Source organism: Phyllobates terribilis, unplaced genomic scaffold (assembly GCF_046119375.1).
Source record: "Phyllobates terribilis strain yellow unplaced genomic scaffold, ASM4611937v1 Scaffold_2__4_contigs__length_985480577, whole genome shotgun sequence".
NCBI classification, from domain to species: domain Eukaryota; kingdom Metazoa; phylum Chordata; class Amphibia; order Anura; family Dendrobatidae; genus Phyllobates; species Phyllobates terribilis.
The window spans coordinates 371,273,162-371,300,423 of NW_027362762.1; the positions used below are offsets into that span (position 1 = coordinate 371,273,162).

Genomic DNA, 27,262 nt, shown 5'->3' on the forward strand with positions numbered 1-27,262 from the left:
AGCGTTCAGTTGTCCCTACCCCAGTCTTTGGAATGCAAGAGCAAATACGCAGCCAACGCCCCACAGGTCACACTACTAATTTCACACATTTTGCGAATGCTTGCGCTCGAAATGTTGCCTTTTAGGCTCGTGGAGATGGAAGCTTTCCACAGCCTGATGGCAGCGGCCGTCTCGCGGTACTTGGTCCCCAGCCGCCACTATTTCTCCCGGTGTGCCGTCCCGCATTACACAAGCACTTGTCCCAGAACATTAGCCATGCCCTCAACAACGCAGTTACTGGGAAGATCCACCTAACCATGGACACGTGCTTGTGGGCAGGGACGGTACATCTCGCTGACAGCACACTGGGTTAATATAGTGGAAGCCGGGACCCAGTCAGACCTTGGGATGGAACATGTCCTCCTGATGCCGAGGATTGCAGGCCCTGGTCAATCAGGGTTGCCCCCACATTCTACAGCTCCTGCACCTCCTCCTCTTCAGCCTCCATCTCCGAAATGCCCACATCAGTCAGAAACTGGAAGCACTGCTGCACTGCTTCGGCCAAGAGGCAACAGGCTGTGCTGAAGCTAATATGCTTAGGGGACAAACCGTACAACGCTGAAGAGTTGTGAACAGCTCTGAAAGAGCAGGCAGATCTGTGGCTGTCACCACTGAACCTACAGTCAGGCATGGTCGTGTGTGACAATGGCCAGAACTTGGTTGCGGCTCTGAAGCGAGGCAGGCTCACACACATACCATGCCTGGCTCATGTGCTTAACCTCGTGGTTCAGCGGTTTCTCAAAACCTACCCAGATCTGCTTGTCAAAAGTACTCCGCATGTGTGGCCATTTTAGAAAGTCAGCTCCAGCTTCCACCGCCCTTGCCGTGATACAGCAGCGTTTGCAGCTTCTAGCTCACCGACTGGTGTGCGATGTCCCCCCGCATTGGAACTCAACCTTGCAGATGTTGGGAAGGATTTGGGAGCAGCACAGGGCGGTTGTTCAGTACTAGCTTCAAAACGTCTGTCGGTATTCAGGTCAGCCTCCGCACATAAGAACTGAGGAGTGGTCATGGATGTCAGACATCTGTGCCGTCCTCCAAAACTTTGAGAACTCCACCAAGATGGTGAGCGGCAATGACGCCATAATTAGCGTTGCCATCCTGCTTCTGTCTTCTGAAACGATTGCTGCTCTCAATCAAAGAGGATGCATTGCAGGTGAAGCACGATGAGATGGAGCAAGGAACTATACAGGGTGATTCCACACAGCCCAGCCTAATCTCATCTCAATGTGGATTGGATGACAATGAGATAGAAGAAAAACAGGAGCTAGTTTCCTGTGCTATAAACGGTACTACCCGCACAACTGTCATACCGTCTGTTCAATGTGGATGGCCTGAGGAGAGGGAGGAGGAGGAGAGCATGGTCAGTCGTCCTCTTGGTGCGGACACGGAAGTCTTACGTGTTAGCAGTCTGGCACGCATGGCTGAGTTTATGTTACGCTGCCTTTCCCGTGACCCTTGTCATTCTCCAAATTTTGGGTGACAGTCATTACTGGTTGGTGACAATTCTAGACCCACGCTACAAGGAGAACTTTCTATCTCTTATTCCCACGGCAGACAGGTCTACTAAAATGGGGCAGTACCAGAAGGCCCTTGTTGCAGAATTATTAAAAGAATTCCCATCTGAAAATGCTGGCGGCAGTGGTCGCACTTCCTTGGACAACCAAGGAGTACAGGCGCGAGAGACACACAAATACGATCCAGCAGACGCAGGGGAACACTGTCAAGGTTCTGGGACAGTTTTCTCAGACCCTCCCATCGCGCAGGCCCTGATGTGCGGGGTAGTCTCACAAGGAGGGATCATTCTACGAAGATGCTGAAGGAGTACCTTGCCGACTGTACCAATGTCCTCCATGATTCCTCTGTGCCTTATAATTATTGGGTATCCAAGCTGGACACGTGGCATGAACTGGCTCTCTAGGCCTTGGAGGTCCTGGCCTGCCCTGCCGCTAGTGTTTTGTCAGAGCGGGTTTTTAGTGCCGCCAGGGGAATTATAACTGATAATGCTGACAGGCTGACTCTTATCAAAATGAACAAGGGCTGGATTGGGCGAGACTGCTCAACACCACCGAATGATAGCAGCGTAACAAACTCAAATCCAGCGTCTTTTTTGGGAGGTCTGTTGCCATGCACCTCATCACACCCAGACATGGGTATAAGCTTCCTGATTTTGTCTAGTTGCTGTTGTCCTCCTCCACCACCATATCTACATCTCTTGCAAGGGGCATTGGAGTCCCTCCAAATTTTTGGCACCCCTTGCATTCACTGCATAGGCAACAACATTATGGGAGACCCACTTCCTAATAATGGGAACATATTTTAATAAGGCCCTCCTTTACAGCTCTTCCAAAGGGCATTGGAGTGCGTCCAAATTTTTGGCAGCTTTTGCAGTCACTGCATACGCAAGGACAGTATAAACAGAACTGCTCCTTTCCACTGGGAACATTTTGTTACTGAGGCCCACCTCTGTGTCTTCAAATTGGTATTGGGGTATTTCCCAAATTTAGGCAGCCGTTGTAGTCACTGCATACGCAATACATGTATAGTAGAACTGCTCCTTTCTAATGGGGTATGTCCAAATTTTTGGCAGCCCGTGCAGTCACTGGATACGCAATAACAGTATAGGAGACCCACTCTTTAATAATGGGAACAACAAAGCATAGCCAGCTGATGGCTCTCGAACAATAGTAAGGGCCGACTGATAGCCCTATAAAAATAGGCTGTGAGACTTTCAGAGTCCCTCCTTCATAAATGAAACAGGATGTCTGATCATGTCTCACACACACCACATGGGAACATAAGTTAGCAAATTGTTAAAATGACATTTACCGGGAAATGTATTTTTCACCTTTGAAAGCAATGCAAAAGTGCAAAAAAGCATCAAAAACGCTACACGTGAACATAACCCAAGGTATGGAAGAGCATTTTTGTTTTTTTATTTATTTTGCCTTATATACAAGTCATTACTCTGGAAAGGATGTTCTTTAAAGGGGTTGTCCACTACCTTTTATCATCCCCCTAATGTATTCCCCTGGGGCCCATAAGGGTTTTTGTAAATACCTTGCGTTGCAGTTACTGCCTGTGAGCGGCGCTATCACTGGCCGCTCACAGGCATCGTGTGACCCCCGGCTGCAGCTGGCTCTGACATCCGCTGATGTCAAGTTCCAGCTGCAGCCGGGGGTGACTTACTTCTGCATTCCATGGTGGATGCTGAGATGTGGGCGGGGTTACCCCGCGCATCACACCCGGCATCCACCGCACGCTTTCCCTTTCCTCATTCATTGGGAAAGCGAGCGGTGGATGCCGAGTGTGAGGCAACCAGCATCCACGGCGGGAACCACGTCACTGATGTCACACCTCACTTGACGTGACATCAGTGGTGGGTCACGTGATGCCTGCGAGTGGCTAGTGATAGCGCCGCTCACAGGCACTAACTGCAACGCAAGGTAATTACATAAACCCTTATAGGCCCTGGGGGAATACATTGGGGGGGGGATAATAAAAAGTAGTGGACATCATCTAACATTTTTCCCAGGAAAATCCATTTTGGTTTTGTATGTTTTATTGTGAGTTTGTAAAAGTGGCGTAATACTCTGACAACATTGTTGATAGCAGTCACCTGGGAGTCAGAGATGCTTCCCCATGCTGTTCCTATGTCCTTTGAGCACTTTTCTCCCTCGATTTTGGCAATTTTTGGGCCCCCTGCAGACCTCCGGGAGGAGGGGGGGGGGCGCCGGAAAATGCTCGAGTTTCCCATAGACTTACATTGGGCTCATTACTCGGAGCAAGCACTCGAACATTCCAATTTGCTCGACTCAAGCAACGAGTACCCGAGCATTTTAGTGCTCGTTCATCACTAGTCATAATTAGTGATGAGCGAGTATGTTCTGTCCGAGTATGCTCGGGCCGAGCACAGAGAAGTTACAGCTGCTCGGTGATATATTTGAATCGCTCCCGTGTGCATGATTTATTTGCAACTGTTTGACAGCTTTATTACATGTGAGGAATGTGTAAGAAATAGACATTCCTCACATGTATTTAAACTGTCAGTCGCAAATCATGCACACGGGAGCGATTCAACCATATCACCGAGCAGCTGTAAATACTCGGAGCTCGGCCCGAGCATACTCGGCGAAAGGGTTAACAGAACATACTTGCTCAACACTAGTCATAATGTATGGGTTTGAACAATTTTTTTTATATTAATTGATACTGTACAATTCAGCAAGTCTTAAAACCGGTTACATGGTACAGTGTAAGATCAAAACAAATTTATGTTATGTACATTATAAACAGACCATAAAATTATTTTTTTCTGGAAGTGTCTTAAAGATGTGAAACTTGCTACTTAATTGCTTAAAATGTGATTATTTTTGTGTCTACTGGAGGGTAACACTTTTTTCCATGAGATGGTCAACACATGTAAATAAGTAACTTTTAATGGATATTTTGCAGGAATCTGTTCCTACCAACATAAAGTTTCATGTTTACAACTGTTTCTTTGCAAACTGCATCTGTGTAAATGTTGTCTAGCCCCAAACAGTGGGATTAGGAGTATACTGCTATTTGCTCAAATGCATAATGCAGCCAAAATATTCAATGTAATCTAATGGCCAGCTGACCAAACAGGCTTCTCTTGTTAGTTACATTACTGTCTTCACATCTGCCAGAATTCAAGATATATAAAATATATTAAACAAGATGATGCCCTTTACTTTTAATAGATTATGTTTATTCTTCAAATCTGAAGGATAAGGAATTTTCTAACATATTGAATGCATTGTCAATTATTTCTTGCTCTGAATTGATATTGGTCTTCAAAATTATAGTTTTACTTATGTTAGATTATACAGCTTTCAATGTTTAGGAAGCCTTTAACATTGTGTTTTTTTCCTCTTGTATACTGCACTGGACCCACATGCTCTCACACAATAGAAGAAACTACACCAGGTCAATGTTATTTCCCCAAACCATTAATAGTGATCAAACTCTTACAATAATGGGCGGAAAATGATTCTCATACAAATTGGCACACTGCAAAGTCAGGAATCATACATCCGTGATTCACAGTCTGTGTATAGGCTGTGACGGACTAGCTATGGATCTACTGACCTGAAGGCAACAGCCTTATATATGCCTATAAGGCCGTTGAGTTTGGATCAGGAGACCTACGGCCCTTCCGTTCATCACAGTCCACACTTGGACCACTAAACACAGATGTGTGATTTGTGGCCCAGATATTTATTATGTTCTAGTCAGTTGGAGACTGAGCATAATGTTCTCTACAATAATGTTCCTATTCTAACCTTTATTTGGCCTTCAATTTAATTTTGTGCCAAAGACACCAGCAGATTATGCGCTAACCGGTGTTATAAAATATCCATAAATAATTGACGGCATCGCATGATAAACAGTTGTGTCTCAGTACAACTGCTCTAACGGTAAAACTAATTCTTGTTCTGTGTCACATTATCAATTTAAAGAGAACCCATCACCATGGAAAGTGCAAGTTACTTGTAGATATAGGGTTAATCTGCAGGTTAATAGTGGCTTTCAGTCATGGGGGCATACACAGAGCGCTTATAGTCATTCTCACAACACTATGAGAGCTGGCTGTAAGCATGCCCCAGCACCATGATCGACCGCTTGTTGTGCACAGATGTACTGCAAAGTGAGCTGTCAATGTATCAGGGCATTTTACTATGATCGCTCACAGTATAGTGAGTCATTCTATGACCAGTGACTGTAGCCACTCTGTGCACACCCCCACGACTGAAAGCTGGCAGCTACTGGTAGCCATGCTTTCAGTAAATTGCAGGTGGAAGCAAATAAACAAGCTTAATTAATGATTGTAAGGGTAGTGTCATAATGTAAAGGGAGTCTGTCAGCAAAAAAATGATTGTTCAAATCAAGCACAGGCACACCTTTGGCGTGGTGGAAGTGTTTTGTGCATCTTCCCATCTATCTCTGCACCCTCATCCTTGATTGACAAATCTGACATAATAGAAGCCAAAAAAGGGAGCGATAGAAGAACACAAGTAGGTGGGAAGCTGCACTGAACTGATTGGCCACACCAAGGGTGCACCGGATATCTATGCTCGGTTTCAACGGTCATGTTTATGCTTATAGATTTCCTTTATTCACCTATTGCGCCATGTATATATTGAAAAAAAAAAACAGTACACTTAAAACAGTATTTATTGGCATTAGATTACAATATATAACAAGCAGCAATTACTAGTGTTCTCTTTTTCTGGACAGAAAGGAAACTGATATAAAGAGGATCTTTTGTGTGTTTTAAATTTGATTTGTACCAAATACAAGGCTTAGTTCCCCCCAACAACATTATCATTAGGCAATAGAAGGGCAAGTGTTCTTGGTTCTGTTTCCACATTAAGGGAACATAAAAGAAAACTAGAGAAAAGTAGAATACATCCCTTGATACTAAAGTTACTATAACAGTTCCAGAATCAATGGCGTGGCAAACCATGTTCTTCGTACCTTACCATTTTACAAAACAGCATAATATATGGATAATCTGCTGAATGTTCCTATTATTGCTTAGGTATAAAATTAGAATAACCTCACTAACTTATTGTAGTAAAGCTTTGACTTAAAAAAAAAAAAAAAAAAAAAAAAATTACTGAGATAGTTTAACCTATATTTTATTGCATCATGAAGCCTACAAGTGGATGGATGTTACTGGCTGAATAGTCTAGAAGATTTGTAAGGGTCAGTTATTAGGTTCAATTTACACTTTTTATGGTGTCCATATAAAAAAAAAAAAAGTCATGATCATCTCTTTCCAAATGGGTCTTAAAGAATCCCAATGGATCACCTTGACTTATGTAAGAGTCAACTAGATTTCTGGCATTGCAGACTACATTATTCATGTCATCAAATATCCCAGAACCTTGACCCTAATGAGCAGTAGGGCGAACAGAGCCTTACTGATGGTGATGAACCGGATGTCAAAAAAGTAGTTATGTTTAGTGATGAACAAAAGTGCTCGTTACTCAAGTTTGCCGAGGGTGCTCGGGTAAGCACAGAGTATCGCTGGTGCTCGGGTAAGCACCGAGTATCGCAGGTGCTAGAGTGACATGTTCAAATCTCCGCTGCCACATGTTTCTCGGCTGTTAGCCACAAAATATGCGGGGATTGCCCGTGTTTGTCAGGAAATCCCCGCATGTTTTGTGGCTGTCTAACAGCTGCAAAAAATTCGGCAGTTGGGACTCGAACATGTCACTCGAGCACCCTCATTGCTCTGTGCATAATGATACCAGAGCACTCTAGGGAAACTCTAGTAACGAGCACTTGCACTCATCACTAGCTGTGTTATATACAGAGCAACATTAGGGACCGATTGATATAGACCTTGAATACTCTGTTTGCACCAACTCGGTCAAGCTTGATCGCTGACTTTGCACTTGTGCATCAACACATTTAAATAAAATAAAAAACTTCCCCCAAATTAGGATATATGTTTTACTATTTCTTGAGATCTACTATTACACAATGTTAAGCCTGTAAAGTGTATTCTCTCTTGATGATACATAGTACCGATAATTTATTATGGCTCATCACCCACATTATGAGAAACAAGACAATAAAATAAGGAGAGGATCACATGTATAAATAGCCTTTGGAATGTAAAAGGCACAAATGCTTCAGAAGAAAACAAGTTGTAGCAAATATAATAGTCTGTGCCACATGAGATACACGTTTGTTTAATTTAAAGTTCCAAAAATTAAAGCTTCATCAAAAATATCTGTACACATTTCCCAATCTGTATTGTGTAATATTAATACTTCCAATAATTGGAATCTCCAAGTGCAAATAAGTCATCAAGTCACTTCTACATGACAAAGGAGGCTAGGATTCCCTTCATTGTAGAGATTAAGGATTTCTATACACATGTAAGTAAAAGTGACTGTAGAAGAAAACCTCTTGTGTTAATTAGTTACCGGGTCAATCCGCTTTTAGGAAGGGGTGCTGCTAAGAAAAGTGAACAACTGGAGGAGGTTGAATCTTAAAAAAAATTGTGCGTGGAAAACTATTTATATAGTTGGCAAATTCTTTCAGACTAAAATCATCATCTCGTTGGCAACAGAGGAATCCAAAAATACCAACAGAAAAAAGATGTGCAGAAATAGCTTCATTTATCAAGTCCTGAAAAGAAGCAGAAACAATTAGTTAAACTAGAAAAATAAACGACGTCTAAAAATGTAATGCATTCAATATATATGACCAAGTCATTGTATGCCTTTAAAAATAAGTACCGTAATTGAATTGGACTGTCCTAAACTGTGGATCATTTTACTAGGCTGTAACTTTTGTGAACATTTCTTAATGAAAAAAAAGAGTAGGATGTGTGTAATTTAGTGACTAGCGATGCCAAAATTGGTTTCTTGTAGGCAAAACATCACAGCTATTAGTAACATGCAAATAAGTATGTCAGGAAGGAAAATGTAAAGGAGTTTTCCATGATTTTTCTCTCTCTAAAAACTAAGAATTATATAGAATTAAAGTAAAAGCAATTACTCACCTGTTAAATCCGCTGCTGCCCTAGTGGTAATTAGAAAGGAGTGAATTTAGTCAAGAGGAACCAACTTCTCAGATTTTCCCAAAAAATTATATTCTGAAGAATACAGATTTTTTGCAATTCACTCAGCTCAAATTCACCAAAATGAAGGCCATTTTGTGAACCAAAGAGGGCTGGCAAGAGGTAAAAAATAAAAAAATACTCACCTAAACACTCACCTGTCCTCTGTCCCCTCATTTGTGCCTCTTTGGCCTGCCTGACTCTATGATGGGGCTTCCAGTGCAAAGTTGGCCTCTGATGTCACTGTGCACCGTGCCATCACAGTGCATGTCATGACTAGTCTTTGGATGACGGACGTTATGATGAGAGCCGATGGCAGAAGCCTACTTGGTGCTAGAAAACCAGGCAAAGAGTCAAGCAGGCTGAAGAGGATACAAGAAATGAGGGAAAGCAAAAAGAAGAGGCGCAGAGGACTGGACGGCAAGCTGCGGGACAAGTGAGTGGTGAGGTATTTTTTATTGTTTCACATAATACTTTTATTATGCTTTCAGTTCTAGAGAAAAAAAGGGAACATTCAATAGGCATCGAATAACTCTGCTGGGAGTCAAATTTCCCTGTTAAAATTTATGTGATTTGCTGGATTGGAACCTAAGCAGACTCGATCATCTCTTATGGTGTGTATTTTACATTGTTACTGTGATCATGTGCTCACAGCAGCAGTAACACCTGGGTGAATGGCAGGTGATCCCTGCAGAAAAAAAGTAAGAAATGACCAAAGGGGATCACGGACTAGCAACATTGTAGTGACAAAAGTTTAACATGTGAAGGAACGGCCCCACTATCAGTATTCAATTAGTATTTTTTCTCAGGAGTGGGAGCCAAAACCAGGAGTGGGTGATAAATGCAGAATTGGTAACTTGTTTCAATTATACCTTTTCTCTGATTGTTCCTCACCTGGTTTTGGCTCCCACTCCTGAGAAAAAATACTGACCGAAATCGGATGGTGGGGCTGTGGCCGAATAGTGATTATTTGTTATCTTATGCCTGAAGTTAGAAAGGGGTTTCTAAAATCCTGGATAACCCCTTTCATTGATTCAATCAGGCATTAATATGACCCAATGGATGAAATTTGTATGCAACTTTATACCAAAAACAAGAGTGAAACCTACAGATAAAGTATAATGGAAACATTTTTGCACCTCTTATGCTTCAGGGTTTGTTCAGATGAATATATTATACTCCTGCTAAAATGGGATAGCTCACGCACCAATGTTATGCTATAGTACTGTTGTGATGAGAGTTTTTTCACATGAGCTGAGTGTATATGTGGAGAAAAAAAAACGCAGCGTTCACTAGTCTTTTTCAAATCGCCAAATCAAGGTTATGGGTGCGCAAAAAAAAAAAAAAGTATAAAAAAACAAATCCCATAAAGTTATAGATGAAAAACAGACGACTGTTCATCTAAACCCGACCTAAAACCCACTTCCGGATTTGGATTACAAGCACCGACCAAAAGTGGTCTAAGCATGCGGTTCTTTATAAGGCTTGATTCATGAATATGATAAATTGTAACTTCGTTCATGTACCTTGTTAGCTAGGATTATATTCCAGAAGGAACATTTCTAGTCACAATAGATTGTAGGTTAGACTTAATTAGCAGTAATCTGTCCCAACGTTTGATAATGAAGGTAGTAATTAATACACATTTCCCTAATTACAAAGAGCTTGTCTTTTCCATTTGAAGTAAATTGAATGTGAAGGACAACTGGTAAACCTGATTATAGCTACAGTATAGGCAGCACCTTTCTAGTTTAAGCGCATAATTGTATTTCTGCACCACAGACTGCACACTGAATGCTGGCGTCCATACAATTCTATCTGCTGGCGCCCCCATGTGGAAACTGGGATTCACAACAAGATAGCAGGTGCTGAACCATCTATACCTATATCTAACACAAAAGCAACAAATATAATGTTCTCCCTTTTAATAATGGTTTGTCTATATTTTTCTCTTAAAGGAGGTAGTCTTAAAATGACATCCTACATACAACAGAACAGTTTTTGATGGGAATAACTTTAAATAAAATGCTCATGTTACATGGTAGAGCTAGGAGAGCCTTATTCTCACTAGCCCTGAACATAACGTATTGGGCAGACATTCTGAGAATAGCGAATTATGAGAAGCAGGAGTTGCTACAAGAAACATGTAATGGCGATATCTAGACACAGACTCACTTTTGTAAATAAAAGCTTTACTCACCCTTCCTGGGTCCACAGTCTCCGCCGCAGTTCTGAGTGTCCGTTATTGTCTGCAGCGCTGACGTCATATCGACAGCGTTGCAGCCAATCAGCCTAGGTTGGCAGCGCGAGCTGCTGAGCACTGTTATTGGCTGCAGCTCTATCAATGTGATGTCAGTGCTGCAGACAATAGGAGCAGAGACTCATAACAGACCTGGGGATGGGGAGTAAAGCACTTAGGTTGTTTTTTGGGGGGCGGGATTCGGAAACTGCAGCAGGGGGACAGTGGTTTTCTAAAACTGGAAAACTCCTTTAAGTAAATGGAATAACAAATAAAAATGTATATGTGCAGGGGGAAAAAAAGCAAAGTCTACAGGACTAAATGATTAACGTGCTAATTATAAGGGACAACAGGTAGACCTTGAATTCAACTCTAGTTAAGATAATAAAAACTAACCTGTGATGTACTTTGCTCCGATTAACATTACCATGCTACTCACTATATAAAAGCCCAGAGGCAGACTAGAGAAGATACTACAGTCACCTGAAGACATCCAGCAGGACAGGATTCCATTCAAGCAAGACAGAAAAGAAGAAAAAAAATCAAAATTGCATAATTGGCGTTAATAATCAACATCAATGGCAGAACAATTAAAGTCGTGACAATTGACAAAAGCAGTGATGCTTTAATTCATAAGCAAAACAGAGATTTGTACTAAGAAAGTCTCCAAGATGGTATGAGCTGGAAGATCGGCACTACAGCAGCAAATCAGACCTTATGGACCCTTTTCCTTCTAGTCTCTTAGAGGGTTGCCTCTATACATGGAAATTTTTTGTACTGTAAAGTTCCAATTTTAACAATACTTTGAGTTGAAGAAACTTAGTGCACTACTCAAGAGATAAAATTGGAATATTTCTCCTCAGTAAGTCTTTAAGCACCACTCTAGCATTTTTTTTTTTTTTTTTGGGGGGGGGGGGGTTCAGTGCTGGAGTGGTGCTTCCAATGCAAGATCCCTGACCACAGTCTTATACTCACTCTCCAGCATCTTCACCTTTTTTCAGGGTCACTCCAGTCCCATGGCGCCATCTTGTAAAGTCAACTTCTGAGTTGCCGGAAGTTAGACGTTACGTCACAAGTTCTCAATGTAAGTTTAGGAGGGCCAGAACGAGGCTCTCAGACTTGCACTGAAGCGTGACCACCTGCTCGCACAATGACACACTGGAGCAATCTGGCCAATATCAAACTGCTGGAGACCGTCCGGAGCGGCAGTGATAAAAGGTGAAAGACTGCCGAGTATAAAAGTAGGGTCAAGGACCTTAGATTAGCAGCACTACTCCAGCGGTAAAATAAAAAAAAAAAAAACGCTGGAGTAGTGATTTAAATTTTGCCCCAGACTAAGCAGCAACTAGGGTGGCACAACCCACCACTATGGGGGGAGACTTCATTATTTTTTCATCTTATTGGTGGAAGCGCTCCATAAAGATAGATTTGGTTTGTGAAGCAGGAGAATAGAGTATCTGCACACTCGCTATGGGCAGAATATGCAAATGATTATACACAAAATTAATTTTAATTACAAAAAGTAGTAAGTGGAGAAACCGAGCAAGTAATTAAAAAACAAAGAAACATGACAGCCCGAGTTATTCAATCATCTTGTGATGTAGGAGTACCTTTCATATAGTACCTGGCACTCAGTGTGTACTGCAGACATTTTAAAGAGTATGTGCGTTCCTACATTTTTTCCTGACTGCTGTCCTAACACCATTTTTTTTTCTAGGAGGCCAAGAGGATGAAAGAGCACATGTCAAAAGATAGAATGGAGATAAAGTGCACCTTATCCTGTGGTTTTCTGCTGACCTGATGTGTAATCTATAGCCTTCTTAAACATTTATTATTACGTTCCAGGTTTTTAAACATTCAAGATATAAGCAATTTCAAAAGCGGCACTTAAACATGACCTTGTGATTGCAAAACAGTGGGCAAGAAAATGTCAATTAAAAAAAACAAAAAAAAAAAACAAACTTCATTTGACAAAAACTGCCAATGTTTTTTCCCGCATGGCGGCCAGCCGCGATTTTATCCATAAGAGCCTAATTCCTATACAAACCTCAATGTCTTATAAATCAAAGGCATTTCACAGATCTATGCACATTGCAGACTTTTTTGATTAAAGGATTTCACACCCTAGACTATATACGCTTTTAGCTCTTTAAAAAACAAATCCAGCAATACATTTACATAGCCAGTCTGTTCCTCAATTACTAAGAAATCAGCATTTAAACTAATATGCAAATGAGCTAAAAAACTATTTGTAGATCTGAAGCCTCTGTCACTCCATCTCTATTCTCCACCAAACATGGATTCCTTCTGCTTAACTAATGACTCCTTTTCCTGAACTCACCCAGCATAGAGGCAGTCAGTCAAGCAGGAGTCGGTGGCACTGGGCTGGGAATAGAGCTGGAGTGACAGAGGCTTCAGATCTATGAATAGCTCTTTAGTCTTATTTGAATTTCGCGTTAATGTAGGAACAGATTGGCCATGTAAAGGTATTGCTGGACTTGTCTTTGAAAGATCTACATGCACATAAAAATAGTTTGACGTGTGAAATCCCACTGACAGATTCCCTTTAATGTGCATAGTCTGAGTTAAAGCACATGTCATTAGCAGTCATCCCGACAAGGCCCAGGATGGAGTCATGATCCAGAATACCTTGTTAATTTATGGGTGTAAGCCTCCTTTAACTTGTGCTCATCAAGGTCCCCTATTTGCATTACTGTATGTGGCATCAACAGGTCTGTAAAGAGACTAGACTCCATGGTCATTAAGGCAGGAAACTGTCATTTGACTGACATATAAAGGAGGGTAATATTTGGGACAAAAAGGCATCAGACAGGGAAAATATATTCTAATTGCAATCATATAACATCACATTCTGCATCTGTTACATAAATCAAATGTTTGAGCTAAAGCCTGTATTCCCTGACAATGTCTAAATCATAGGACTTGTAGAATACTGGATCCATTAAAATAACAAAAGATATCCAAAAAAACAATGAGTACTTTTTATAGATTTCTAAAACACAAAAAGCATGTTAATATACATCCTCAGTGATCTGAACTCTGCCAATAAAAACATGATCTTCTACAAGACGTATAATGAGAGACATCTAAATGAGATCAACAATGACTTTCTAGCTAAAAATTGCCGCTGTGACTCCAGTGGGTGACCTTTTGACATTCTATTAAATGAACTGATTTCTTAGATATCCATTTTTGGCTTCAGTTCTATAAACAATTATAATATAATTTATCATAGTAATATTGAGCCTCTTTTCATTTCAAGCTTAGCATGATAATGGATTTGCACAATAATGTGCTCATTAACAGGAAATTATAATCAGTTGGAGGAAAATCCTCAGCTCAACATAAATAGCTTTTATTTAGAGAATTATCAAGAAGAAATTAGAAAAAAAAATGTAAAAAAGTATTGGCTATATGGAGAAGGGATCTCATTATTCTACAGGGCACATACATAGGAGACAAAATAATTAATGGGTCAGTATCTATTAAAGGGAAAGTGTATACTGTCGCTACCTCTGGATAATGGTTGTAATATATTAGAACCAAGTACAACCAGATAACTTTGTTGCTTAAATGATAGTTTGGTCTACTACATTAGGTTAGAACTATGATGAGAGACTATAGCTTGCCGATCGGTGGAGGTCCAAGAGTTGGAACTACTAGAATGACGGGTCAACAGAGATATGCAAGATACCATAACTCCTTCTGAAATTTTCATTACACCACTACCATGTAGGTATCAGTTAGGTAGAGCAACGCAACTCTTAACCACTTGTTCTTGATATTGTGGCACTAGATCTAGACTCTGATGTAAAAATGAGATAATTTACCACGCAGATGCTCACAATTAATTTAAGAGTAGACTATTTTAGTGTTTTTTTGGTTAAAGAAAAAAAAAAAACTTACATTACTCTAATCTTTATTTTAATCAAATCCACAATTGATAATTTTTGGCCCCAAAACGCAACACCATGCACCCATATTGGTCTCTTGCCATACACAAAACCTGTTAGTTTTATTACACGTATGGAGAACTAAGTTTGGATCTAGCTAGTATAGGCCCAAACCAGTAGTCTAGGCAAACAAAACAGAAGCTTCAAATATTAAAATAACCCGAGCTTGGCCACGTCCCCAAACCGCCAACATACATTCATTGCTATATAAATACACTACCTAACAAGCCTCTTTTCTTGTCTAAAGGATTACTGCATATTGCAAAAAAACATTTAATAATTTTGGAAGAGATATGCTAATTAGTGGGTTACTAGTTGAGGGGGTGTTTTCCCCCAGAGTAATCACCCCACTAAACAATCTGCACCGTACGCATGCCCAGGGAGGCAGCGGTGACAGGCTACTCAGCCAGCCATTATGGCCGATTGACTTTTATGTCACAACTGCCCTCCTGGGCTTGGGCAGTGCGCCGATGAAGCAGGGTTGCATGCATCCGGATTACTCATTGTCAGGGAGGTAGAGATTTGACGTGGTGGGAAGTAGTGACGGTGACGTCACTCTTGCAAGTCATATTTCTCACACACACAGGGATGTCATAACATGATTAGTGGGTTGAGTAGTCTGGGTTTTTGTAATATTCATTAATCCTTTAGACAATAAATTAGGCTTGTTACTTAGGGTAATCATATAGCAATAAATACATGGTGGTGGTTTGGGAACCTGGGCAAGCTGTCACGTTCCTTTTAAGAAGCAATTGTATTGCACATGAATTGAAGTTATCCTAACCTACAGCTGTGTTACTAATAGAGTACAAGACATGTAAACTAGAAACTTTATAGTTGACCTTAGGTGGTTAAAAGAATAATAGTGTATAGTTTCATTTCCCAGCATGTAAGGTGAATAATAATGTAATGACACATTTCTGTCTTCATATCTCTCAAGATGGAAACCTAATTATACAAACCAGTCTCTAATAATTGCTACGTCCAAAACAGTGGGCAACCATACACCATCTCTACTGACTTCCATATAAAGCATTACTTTCCCGAAATTATGTAAGCTTGTAGAGGATAAGCTGTCTGCCACCATTTATCTCCAGGAAGAACCCAAATTGTCCTACAGTAAGTCCTAAAATCTTCATATAATCATCACAGAGGAATGAGCGGTCGGTTACAACTAGTCACAATATAAAAACTATTCCAAAGATCAGGAAAATCTAGATATAAATCTGTTATGAAAAAAATGTACACAATGTAAAACAAATTCTAAAGTTACCATTCCCATTGGATGTAGCTTCAGAACTTTCCCAGCCCATTGATTTCATCACTGCCTTTTTCCAGCGAGCATATCGGAATTCACTTTCTACAATAGGAATAAAGGTAAAATAAGGACTAAGATTTTATGCAGTATTTTTAGAGTAATAGTTTAACCTTTAGAGAACGATATTTAATGAAGCAGAGGTTTTTTTTGTTTCGTTTTTCTAACTCCACATTTCAAAAGCCATATTTTTCTATCAACATAGCCATAAAAATGCCTACTTTTATTAATTCCGACAGTTTTTCGGGTTTTGTTACCATTAGTGTAGTATAATTGACACTTTCTGTGGGTCATTATGACTACACAAAATGCATGTGTAGCGCCGGCGTCCCTGCCCTCTGCTAGGCAGGGACGCTGTTCCCCTCACCCCTCTGCTCCGAGCCCGGCGTCCTCCTCCCGCTCTGCTGGCAGCGCGCGCTCCTTCCCGGCCACTGTGCTTAGGGCGCGCGCGCGCTCCCTCCCTCTTAAAGGGGCCGCGCGCGCCGTCCTAAGGAGTCCCCGGCCAATGGCCGGAGGACTTCACCATATATAAGGCACCTCCTCCAAAATGGAGGTGCCCGAGCAATGTTGTAGCACTGTTCACTACTCTGCTTCAGCCCTCAGGTCCCGTTGCCAGTTACCTGCCAGATTCCTGCCAGTTTACTGTATGATTCCTGCCTGATATTCCGCTTACCTGCCTGCTAGCCTGACGTCCGACGGTCTGCCTACCGACTCCTGTCAGTCTGTCTATGGACCAGCTTGCCCGCTCACCTGGGAGCGCTCTTCTGCTACCTGCCTGCTAGCCTGAGGTCCGACGGTCTGCCCTCCAACTCCTGTCAGTCTGTCTATGGACCAGCTTGCCCGCTCACCTGGGAGCGCACATCTGCTACCTGCCTGCTAGCCTACCTGGAGGCTCCGCCGTCACGTGCTGTGACCACCTGCCATTCCAGAGACTCCTGCCCGCTCACCTGGGAGCGCACACCTGCTACCTGCCTGCTAGCCTACCTGGAGGCTCCGCCGTCACGTGCTGTGACCACCTGCCATTCCAGAGACTCTCGCTTGCTCACCTGGGAGCTCACATCTACCATCTGCCTGCTAGCCTACCTGGAGGCTCTGCCATCACAGGTCGTACCTACCCTTTACCCAGAGACTGCCCCGGTCACTTGCCGTGACCTCCTGCCCGTTCATCCAGAGACTGCCCCGGTCACTTGCCGTGACCTCCTGCCCGTTCATCCAGAGACTGCCCCGGTCACTTGCCGTGACCTCCTGCCCGTTCATCCAGAGACTGCCCCGGTCACTTGCCGTGACCTCCTGCCCGTTCATCCAGAGACTGTCCCGGTCACTTGCCGTGACCTCCTGCCCGTTCATCCAGAGACTGTCCCGGTCACTTGCCGTGACCTCCTGCCCGTTCATCCAGAGACTGCCCCGGTCACTTGCCGTGACCTCCTGCCCGTTCATCCAGAGACTGCCCCGGTCACTTGCCGTGACCTCCAGCCCGTTCATCCAGAGACTGTCCCGGTCACCTGCTGTGACCGCCTGCCCGTCTTCCCTGGTCGCCACCCGCTCCCTTACAAGGACCACCCCCTTGTATAGTAGCTCAGAGGTTCCGCCTCCCAGACCCGTTACAGTTTGCTCGGGCCATGGAACCCGGTGGCACCCAAGCTCCCTCACTCTCGGACCTGTGTCATGAACTGTCCCGTCAGAGGTCCCAACAGGAGTCCATCCTGGGTCACCTGCGGAATGTCAATTCTCGCCTGGACACTCTGACTGCTCCACCAGCAACCACCGCCAGTGCCATGACTCGTAATCCGGCAGCTCCGCTGCCCACCAGTACTATGGTATCCTACCCCGGACCCCGGCTTTCTGCACTTCCTCGCTTCGGAGGCGACTCCGCTCAGGTTCGGGGCTTTATAAATCAGTGCACCCTGCACTTTGAACTCCTGTCCCACCAGTTTAACTCCGACCGGGCCAAAATTGCCTTCATCATGTCCCATCTCACCGGGGAGGCCTTGGCCTGGCTAAATCCTCTATGGGAGAGAGGAGACCCCCTGGTGTCCGACTTGCCTGCCTTTCTCACGGCTTTCCGGAAAGTCTTCGACGAACCTGGACGGAAGACCTCATCCGCATCATCTCTGGTACGCCTCCATCAGGGAAGTCTCACCGTGGGCCAATATGCCATACGGTTCCGTACCGTTGCCTCGGAGCTGGCCTGGGATAACGACGCTCTGGTATCTGTCTTCTGGGAGGGTCTGTCCGGCCGTATTAAAGATGAACTTGCCGGTCGAGACATTCCTACCACTCTCGATGACCTAATAACTCTTGCCACCCGATTTGACCTACGGTTCCAGGAGCGTGCCAAAGAAGTCACCCGTGAGAGGAGGTTCCCACGTCTAGCTCCTACTTTTCAGAAATCCGTCACTCCCTCCGTTTCTCCCCAGGTACACTCTCCTGAGCCTATGCAGGTCGACCAGACCAAGATGGTCAAAACCCGTCAGGACTTACGCCGTGCCGAGGGGAGCTGCTTCTACTGTGGCAGTAAGGAGCACCGGATCCGTACCTGCCCGGAGAGGTCGGGAAACGCCTGTGTCTAGGTTCGCTCAGAGAGGTCGACCTAGACGAGAATAAATCCTCTCCATCTCTGCTGCTGTCAGTCTCAATTATCTGCGGGGAGAATCGTTTTTTCGAACTAGCCCAACTCGACTCTGGAGCGGCCAGGAATCTTATTTCACAGGCCCTGGTAGAAAAATACCGCATTCCCACCAAACCTCTGGCTATACCATTATCTGTCGCTGCTGTGGATGGGGGCCTCTTACCACGTCCCATCCAACTCATCACCGAATCCGTAACTCTGCAGGTGGGAATGCTGCATTCTGAGAGCATCTCTTTTCATGTTCTGCCTGGACTCTCTCACGCCCTCTTACTAGGTCTACCTTGGCTCCAGAGACATGCACCCGTGCTTGACTGGCAGACCGGAGAAGTCCTTCGCTGGGGACAGGACTGTCATAAGACTTGTTTGGTTCCTGTTCATCCCGCCCGTCCTTCTCCTACCCCAACTAATCTACCTGGACTTCCGATTCCCTATTGGTCATTTGCTGATGTCTTTAATAAAAAGGAGGCAGAGACATTACCCCCTCATAGACCATACGACTGTCCTATCGACCTGTTACCCGGTGCTACGCCTCCCCGTGGGCGTATTTACCCATTGTCCGCTGCTGAGACCCGGTCGATGTCCGAATATATTGAGGAGAATTTGGCCAGGGGATTCATCCGGAAATCTACCTCCCCGGCGGGAGCAGGCTTCTTTTTCGTAAAAAAGAAGGACGGCTCTCTCCGTCCCTGTATAGACTATAGAGGCCTTAACCAGATCACGGTGAAGAATAAGTACCCCCTTCCACTCATTCCAGAATTATTTGATCGTCTGAGGGGGGCTAGAATCTTCACCAAACTGGACCTCCGTGGGGCGTACAACCTGGTCCATATCCGTCAAGGGGATGAATGGAAGACTGCATTCAACACCCGGGACGGCCACTATGAATATCTGGTAATGCCCTTTGGTCTCAGTAACGCTCCTGCCGTCTTTCAAGAGTTGGTCAATGACATCTTCCGGGACCTTCTCTACTCCTGCGTAGTGGTGTACCTGGACGACATCTTGGTCTTCTCTCCGGATCTCCAGACTCACCGGAGAGACGTTCGTCAGGTCCTGCTCAGGCTCAGGCAGAATCACCTCTTCGCTAAATATGAGAAGTGCCTCTTTGAGCAGACCTCGCTTCCGTTTTTTGGGCTACATTATTTCTCAGACCGGCCTACGAATGGATCCAGAGAAACTGTCTGCCATCGAGAAATGGTCCCGACCGGAGGGGTTGAAGGCCATTCAGCGGTTCCTGGGCTTCGCCAACTACTACCGCCTCTTCATTCCGCACTTCTCTTCCCGGACTGCCCCAATTTCTGCGCTCACCCGTAAGGGCACTAATCCCAGAGAGTGGCCACCCGAAGCAGAGGAGGCCTTTCTTTCCTTAAAACAGGCCTTCTCTTCCGCCCCGGTGCTGCATCGCCCAGATGGCAACAAGCAGTTCTTCCTGGAGGTTGACGCCTCCTCCTCTGGAGCCGGAGCGGTACTTACCCAAAAATCATCTTCCGGGAGAATGGTAACTTGTGGCTTCTTCTCCAAACTCTTCTCTTCTGAGCGCAACTATTCCATTGGAGATCGAGAGTTATTGGCCATCAAGCTGGCATTGGAGGAGTGGCGTTACCTGCTCGAAGGGGCTCTTCACCCGGTAATAATTTACACTGACCACAAGAACTTGGCTTACCTCCAGCATGCCCAGAGACTTAACCGCGCCAAGCTCGGTGGTCCTTGTTTTTTTGCTCGCTTTGATTTTATTCTTCATTTTCGCCCGGCTGACAAAAACATCAAGGCGGACGCCTTATCCCGATCCTTTCTGGTGTCTGATCTCGAGGAAGAACCGAAACACATCATCGATCCCGCCAGAGTAATGCAGGTGGCTCCCGTGAGTCTAAATCGTCTCCCTCCCGGTAAGACATTTGTATCAGTACCTGATCGGGAGAAGATCCTACACTGGGGTCACTCGTCTAAACTAGCTGGCCACGCCGGTCAGAAAAAGACCCTCCAGCTTATTACCCGGCACTACTGGTGGCCTACCCTGCACAAGGACGTAATAGACTGTTTCTGCCTGTGTGTCCTGCGCCCGCAACAAGGTTCCGAGACATCTGCCAGCCGGTCGCCTCCTTCCGCTCCCAGTACCTGCTGCCCCCTGGCAGCATATAGCAATGGACTTTATAACTGATCTCCCCGTCTCTGCCGGTTGTACGGTCATTTGGGTGGTCGCTGACCGCTTTTCCAAGATGGCTCATTTCGTTCCCCTGCCAGGCCTCCCGTCTGCACCCGAGCTGGCTAAAGACTTTATCCGCCACATCTTCCGTCTTCATGGCCTGCCCCTCCACATCGTGTCGGATCGTGGGGTACAGTTCACCTCACGCTTCTGGAGAGCCACTTGTAAACTGCTAGACGTCACCCTGGACTTCTCCTCCGCTTACCACCCACAGTCTAATGGTCAAGTGGAGCGGATCAATCAGAACCTGACCAGTTACCTCCGGCACTTCGTTAATGCCCACCATTCAGACTGGGTGGATCTCCTGCCATGGGCCGAATTTTCTTACAACAATCACGAGAGCGAATCTTTCTCCAAATCCCCGTTTTTTGTAGTCTTCGGTCAGCATCCTCGGATCCCATTTCCCGTCTCCACCTCGGTGGACAATCCGGCTGCGGAATCTCTTGTTAACAAATTTTCCTCCATATGGGAGAGTACCCGATCCGCACTCCTTCTGTCATCCGAGCGTATGAAAAGACATGTTGACAAAAAACGTCTGGATCCTCCTCAATTCCGTCCAGGGGATAAGGTCTGGCTCTCGTCCAAGTATGTCCGGCTCAAGATTCCTTCCTATAAGTTAGGGCCTCGGTTCATCGGTCCTCTGGAGGTCATCAGTCAGATCAACCCGGTGGCCTATAAATTGAAACTCCCGGCCAACTTGCAGATCCCTAACTCCTTCCATGTATCTCTTCTCAAACCCGTGGTACTTAACTCTTTTTCCAAGTCTACAGGTACGCCTCCTGCTCCGGTTTCCGCTGAAAACGAATTTGAGGTAGAGAACATTCTGGCCACCAAAAGGGTAAGAGGGAAGACCTTTTTTCTAGTAGATTGGAAGGGGTTTGGTCCTGAAGAGAGAATGTGGGAGCCCCGGCAGAACATCCATGCCCCTCTCATCCTAGCTAAATTTCTCTCTGGCCTAAAAAAGGGGGGGCCTAAAGGGGGGGGTACTGTAGCGCCGGCGTCCCTGCCCTCTGCTAGGCAGGGACGCTGTTCCCCTCACCCCTCTGCTCCGAGCCCGGCGTCCTCCTCCCGCTCTGCTGGCAGCGCGCGCTCCTTCCCGGCCACTGTGCTTAGGGCGCGCGCGCGCTCCCTCCCTCTTAAAGGGGCCGCGCGCGCCGTCCTAAGGAGTCCCCGGCCAATGGCCGGAGGACTTCACCATATATAAGGCACCTCCTCCAAAATGGAGGTGCCCGAGCAATGTTGTTGCACTGTTCACTACTCTGCTTCAGCCCTCAGGTCCCGTTGCCAGTTACCTGCCAGATTCCTGCCAGTTTACTGTCTGATTCCTGCCTGATATTCCGCTTACCTGCCTGCTAGCCTGAGGTCCGACGGTCTGCCTACCGACTCCTGTCAGTCTGTCTAAGGACCAGCTTGCCCGCTCACCTGGGAGCGCTCTTCTGCTACCTGCCTGCTAGCCTGAGGTCCGACGGTCTGCCCTCCAACTCCTGTCAGTCTGTCTATGGACCAGCTTGCCCGCTCACCTGGGAGCGCACATCTGCTACCTGCCTGCTAGCCTACCTGGAGGCTCCGCCGTCACGTGCTGTGACCACCTGCCATTCCAGAGACTCCTGCCCGCTCACCTGGGAGCGCACACCTGCTACCTGCCTGCTAGCCTACCTGGAGGCTCCGCCGTCACGTGCTGTGACCACCTGCCATTCCAGAGACTCCTGCCCGCTCACCTGGGAGCGCACACCTGCTACCTGCCTGCTAGCCTACCTGGAGGCTCCGCCGTCACGTGCTGTGACCACCTGCCATTCCAGAGACTCCTGCCCGCTCACCTGGGAGCGCACACCTGCTACCTGCCTGCTAGCCTACCTGGAGGCTCCGCCGTCACGTGCTGTGACCACCTGCCATTCCAGAGACTCTCGCTTGCTCACCTGGGAGCACACATCTACCATCTGCCTGCTAGCCTACCTTGAGGCTCTGCCATCACAGGTCGTACCTACCCTTTACCCAGAGACTGCCCCGGTCACTTGCCGTGACCTCCTGCCCGTTCATCCAGAGACTGCCCTGGTCACTTGCCGTGACCTCCTGCCCGTTCATCCAGAGACTGCCCCGGTCACTTGCCGTGACCTCCTGCCCGTTCATCCAGAGACTGTCCCGGTCACCTGCTGTGACCGCCTGCCCGTCTTCCCTGGTCGCCACCCGCTCCCTTACAAGGACCGCCCCCTTGTATAGTAGCTCAGAGGTTCCGCCTCCCAGACCCGTTACAGCATGCATATTTATTTGTGTGTTTTTGGACTGTCACAATAAAATAATTGGTGTGTGTGTGTGTGTGTGTGTGTGTGTGTGTGTGTGTGTGTGTGTGTGTGTGTGTGTGTGTGTGTGTGTGTGTGTGAACATACATACATATATATTTATTTTGTTGAACATGAAGACCCAGAGTATTTTTATTTTCCCCATCAACAGATTTTTATGGGAGCTTGTTTTTTGCAGTACAACTTATAAATTCTCCTGGTGCCTGCTTGGAGTACAAAAGACTTATCACTTTTTAATTTTTTATAGGAGCGATGAGCTAAAAACAGTAATGACATTGGGCTTTTGCATTTTAATGGTGCTCAGTGTGCAAAATAAATAACGCAACTATGGTTGTATCATCATTACAGAGGTGGCGACACTAATGTGTGTAGATTTTTTTTTCATTATGAAAAAATGTGTTTTTACAGTAAAGGGTTATTTTTTAATTCAAATACGATTTTTTCTTTTTCTCAACTCTTCACCTTTTTTCCCAGTGCGGGATTGAACATGCACCCTTCTGGTTGGTCTATTGGTTTCCATGGCAACTTATCTTCAACTCAGGATCGCGTTGCTGTGGTCATTATTGCCCACAGCATCTTAGTAGTTAAATGGCTGTAATTAAGTTGCTAGAGCAGGTGACAGCTGTATAACACAGCTGGCAGGTGTAAGTGATGGCGCAGATGCAGTTCTGTGCTCATGCAATCACTGCACCATAATAGTACAGCACATAATTTTAAATACCTTCCAAATGTGACATAAAATAGTATGAAGCAGGTCGGGAGGAGACCAAGTAAGGACTTGAAGCCTTTAGGTGGGTCAATAATTATGGAATTATTATGGCCCACCTAAACAGGCCGGCAAACACCAGACAAACGAGAAAAGCTCTTATTCGGTGGGTGCAATCATTTTAAGCAAGCTTAAAAATCTTTGTTATTAGTGGCACCATGTAAACAGAACATGTGCCGCCGAGAGAATGACATTTTACGCGCATGGAAAGACTAGAAGTATGTATTGAAATGTTAGTGTGTGTGCACATATAACTGAAGTGAGTCTAAGTAAACAGGCCATTAAAGAACCACTGATCAGCTTGATTGTAGCTGATCCGTGGTCATATAACGGCTGCATTTGTGACATGTAAACCTGGTCTTAGGCTTTACCTTCTGGATTAATCTGTGGTTCGAACCGTTCACAAGTCACGGCAGTCAAATCTCCAGGGTTCAGACTCCAAACACCCACTCCTTCTGCTGCGCCTGCAGCCATGGCAGCTCCTAATGCAGTTGTTTCAGGCATGGAAGGTTTCACTACAGAACAGAAGTAGGCATTATCTCACGAGTGCACAAATTAGACTGTTGGAGAACAGTCTTAGTAGGTTTATAGAAATATGAATACTAAAATAAAAAAAAGGGAAAATTAAAAAGAATTTTTTTTCTCAATTAACAAAATGCAAAGAGAATAAACAAAAAAGAAATCTAAATTAAATTATTTGGTATGACTACCCTTAACCTTCAAAATGGCATCAATTCTTCACAGCACACTAGCAAAGTCAGGGATTTCGTAGGATTATCATCAAGTGTATAAGTAACCAATTTCACCAAACAGGTGATAATGATCCTCATTTTCATATTTATGTTGGCACACAGTCATGAAATGGAACAGAAACAGCTGTGTAGGAGGCTTAAAACTGGAAGAGGAACAGCCAAACTCTGTTACAATGGTAATGTTGAGGAAGACAGTTTCATGTTACAGGTCATAATACATAGCAAGACTGAGCACAGCAACGAGACAAGGCTAAACTGCATCAGAAAGATCTCTTCCAGGAAAAGATTTGAAAGTAGACTGGGATTTTCAGATTTGCTGTTCAAGCTCTTTTAAACAAGCACCAAGAAATGGGTAATGTTGAGGAACATAGACCCAGTGGTCAGCCATGGCAACTTCGTGCAGGAAATGAAAGGCACATCATGCTTAGTTAAGTCGGAATATATTTAGCAGTGCCATCAGCTCAGAACTGGCAGCAACTCGTTAACCCAGGTGCATTCATTTATTATTTGGAGAAATGCATCTAGAAGTGGAATAATAATGGAGTTTCTGCAGGCAACAGTGAAGCATGGTGGAGGGGATTGGCTCTAAATTAACTCTGCAGAAGAACAATGACCCTGAAATGAAATGTACTCCACCCCACCCACCCCCACCAGAGCCCTGATCTTAGTTACTGACAGACTTGATGCTATGTAAAGAGACTGATGGATTTGCACAAACCGACATCACCAGAAGAGCTGTGGTTATTTCTCCAAGATATTTGGAACAGCAGAGTTGCTTTAAAAAAACTGTTCACTGCCATATGCTTGGTATGGGACATTAAATTTCACTTGCTGTACAGAATGGATCAATCATGGAATCAGTGGTATGGTTATTCCTCCAAAGGGTCCTAGGAGCAATTTTTTCAACACCTGTTGTGGAGCTACTGTGAGGCTCCTACATGGCCTAAACGAGCTGCCATGGCCTGCAGAGTCTCCCGATTTGTCTCTCATCGAGCAGATCTGGGACGTCATTGTTATCCAATCGTAAAGGGAGTTGCCAAAAGCGGATCTAGATGATTTGTGTGCCTAAGTGAGTGTGCCAGAGCATTTACCACACTGTTAGCATGCAAAAGCATGTACAGTGGTGTGAAAAAGTATTCACCCCCTTCCTGATTTCTTATTCTTTTATATATTTGTCACACTTAAAATGTTTCACATCACAAGACAAATTTAAATATTAGACAAAGATAATACAAGTAAACAAAACATTACGTTTTTAAATGAAGGCCTTTATTATTAAGGGAAAAAGAAATCCAAACCTACAGGGCCCTGTGTGAAAAAGGCATTGCCCCCTAAACCTAATAACTGGTTGGGCCATCCTTAGAAGCAACAACTGCAATCAAGAGTTTGCGATAACTGGCAATGAGTCTTTTACAACGCTCTGGAGGAATTGTGACCAACTCATCTTTGCAAAATTGTTGTAACTTAGTCACACTGGAGGATTTCCGAGCATGAACCACCTTTTTCAAGCTGCATAACTCAAGTGCACTTCAGCTTGAGTTCACAAACAGATGGCCAGACACTCTCCTTCAGGATTTTTTAGTAGACAGCAGAATTCATGGTTCCATCTACCACAGCAGATCTTCCAGGTCCTGAAACAGCAAAACAGCTCCAGACCATCACACTACCACCACTATATTTTACTGTTGGTATGATGTTCCGTTTCTGAAATGCTGTGTTACATCTTCCAAAAAGTTCAAATTTTGTCTCGTCAGTCCACAGAGCATTCTCCCAAAAGTCCTGGTGATCATCAAGATGTTTTCTGGCAAAACTGAGACGAGTCTTTATGTTTTTTTTGCTCAGCAGTGGTTTTCGTCTTGGCACTTCATGCATGTCATTTTTGCCCAGTTAACAGAGGCGGTTGATCCAGCACTTCCAATAAAACATATATTTTTATTCAGAAAATTTCATCCATAAAAAATATACAATTCCATAAGAAATCTCCAAAAACATATGGAAAAGTGTGTCATCTGAGGAAATAGTCCCAAGGGAGATACATTCAGGGTATTGGTTGACGCATTTCGAAGTGATACTTCTTATTCATTACCTACTATGGGAATGAAGCTCAAAGCTCTTCTGCGATCAGAGTTTATTGTATTCACTGCCTTGAATGTGATGTTAGGTATGTCGGCTGCACCACTCGTAAAGACAGAGAATTAATGAACACATAAGGGATTCTTTGAACCCTGAAGATGTTAACCCTTCCAATGTTTCCAAACATTTCCAGAGGCAACATAATGGTAACTTGAAAGACTTTCAATTTTACGGTTTGGAAAGGGTTAATTGCTCTGTTAGAGGGGGAGACCGCAGAACTGAATCGTGAGGCATATTGGAAAATTAATGTTAAACACCTCTTACCCTGAAGGTTTGAATAAAAGAACACATTTGATTCTGCATTATTAGTAAGGGT

The 27,262-nt window shown here is 44.6% G+C and overlaps 1 protein-coding gene across 6 annotated transcripts in view; it reads right to left on the reverse strand.

The window, feature by feature from the left end:
* Window positions 1–6,640: 6,640 nt before the first annotated feature.
* GK (glycerol kinase) overlaps window positions 6,641–27,262 on the reverse strand; it is a 71,342-nt gene continuing 50,720 nt past the window's right edge. For 2 of the 6 annotated variants that reach the window (XM_073664737.1, XM_073664733.1), the window contains 5 exons: window positions 24,433–24,576; window positions 16,128–16,214; window positions 11,277–11,363; window positions 8,585–8,604; window positions 6,641–8,208 (listed from right to left, as the gene is read on the reverse strand). In XM_073664737.1, coding sequence (XP_073520838.1) covers window positions 8,588–8,604; window positions 11,277–11,363; window positions 16,128–16,214; window positions 24,433–24,576 — 335 coding nt within the window. In that variant the 3' untranslated portion in view covers window positions 6,641–8,208; window positions 8,585–8,587. Of the gene's footprint in view, window positions 8,209–8,584; window positions 8,605–11,276; window positions 11,364–13,529; window positions 13,626–16,127; window positions 16,215–24,432; window positions 24,577–27,262 lie in introns of those variants that run through there. The other 4 variants (XM_073664734.1, XM_073664735.1, XM_073664739.1 and 1 more) reach the window with 4 other exon arrangements.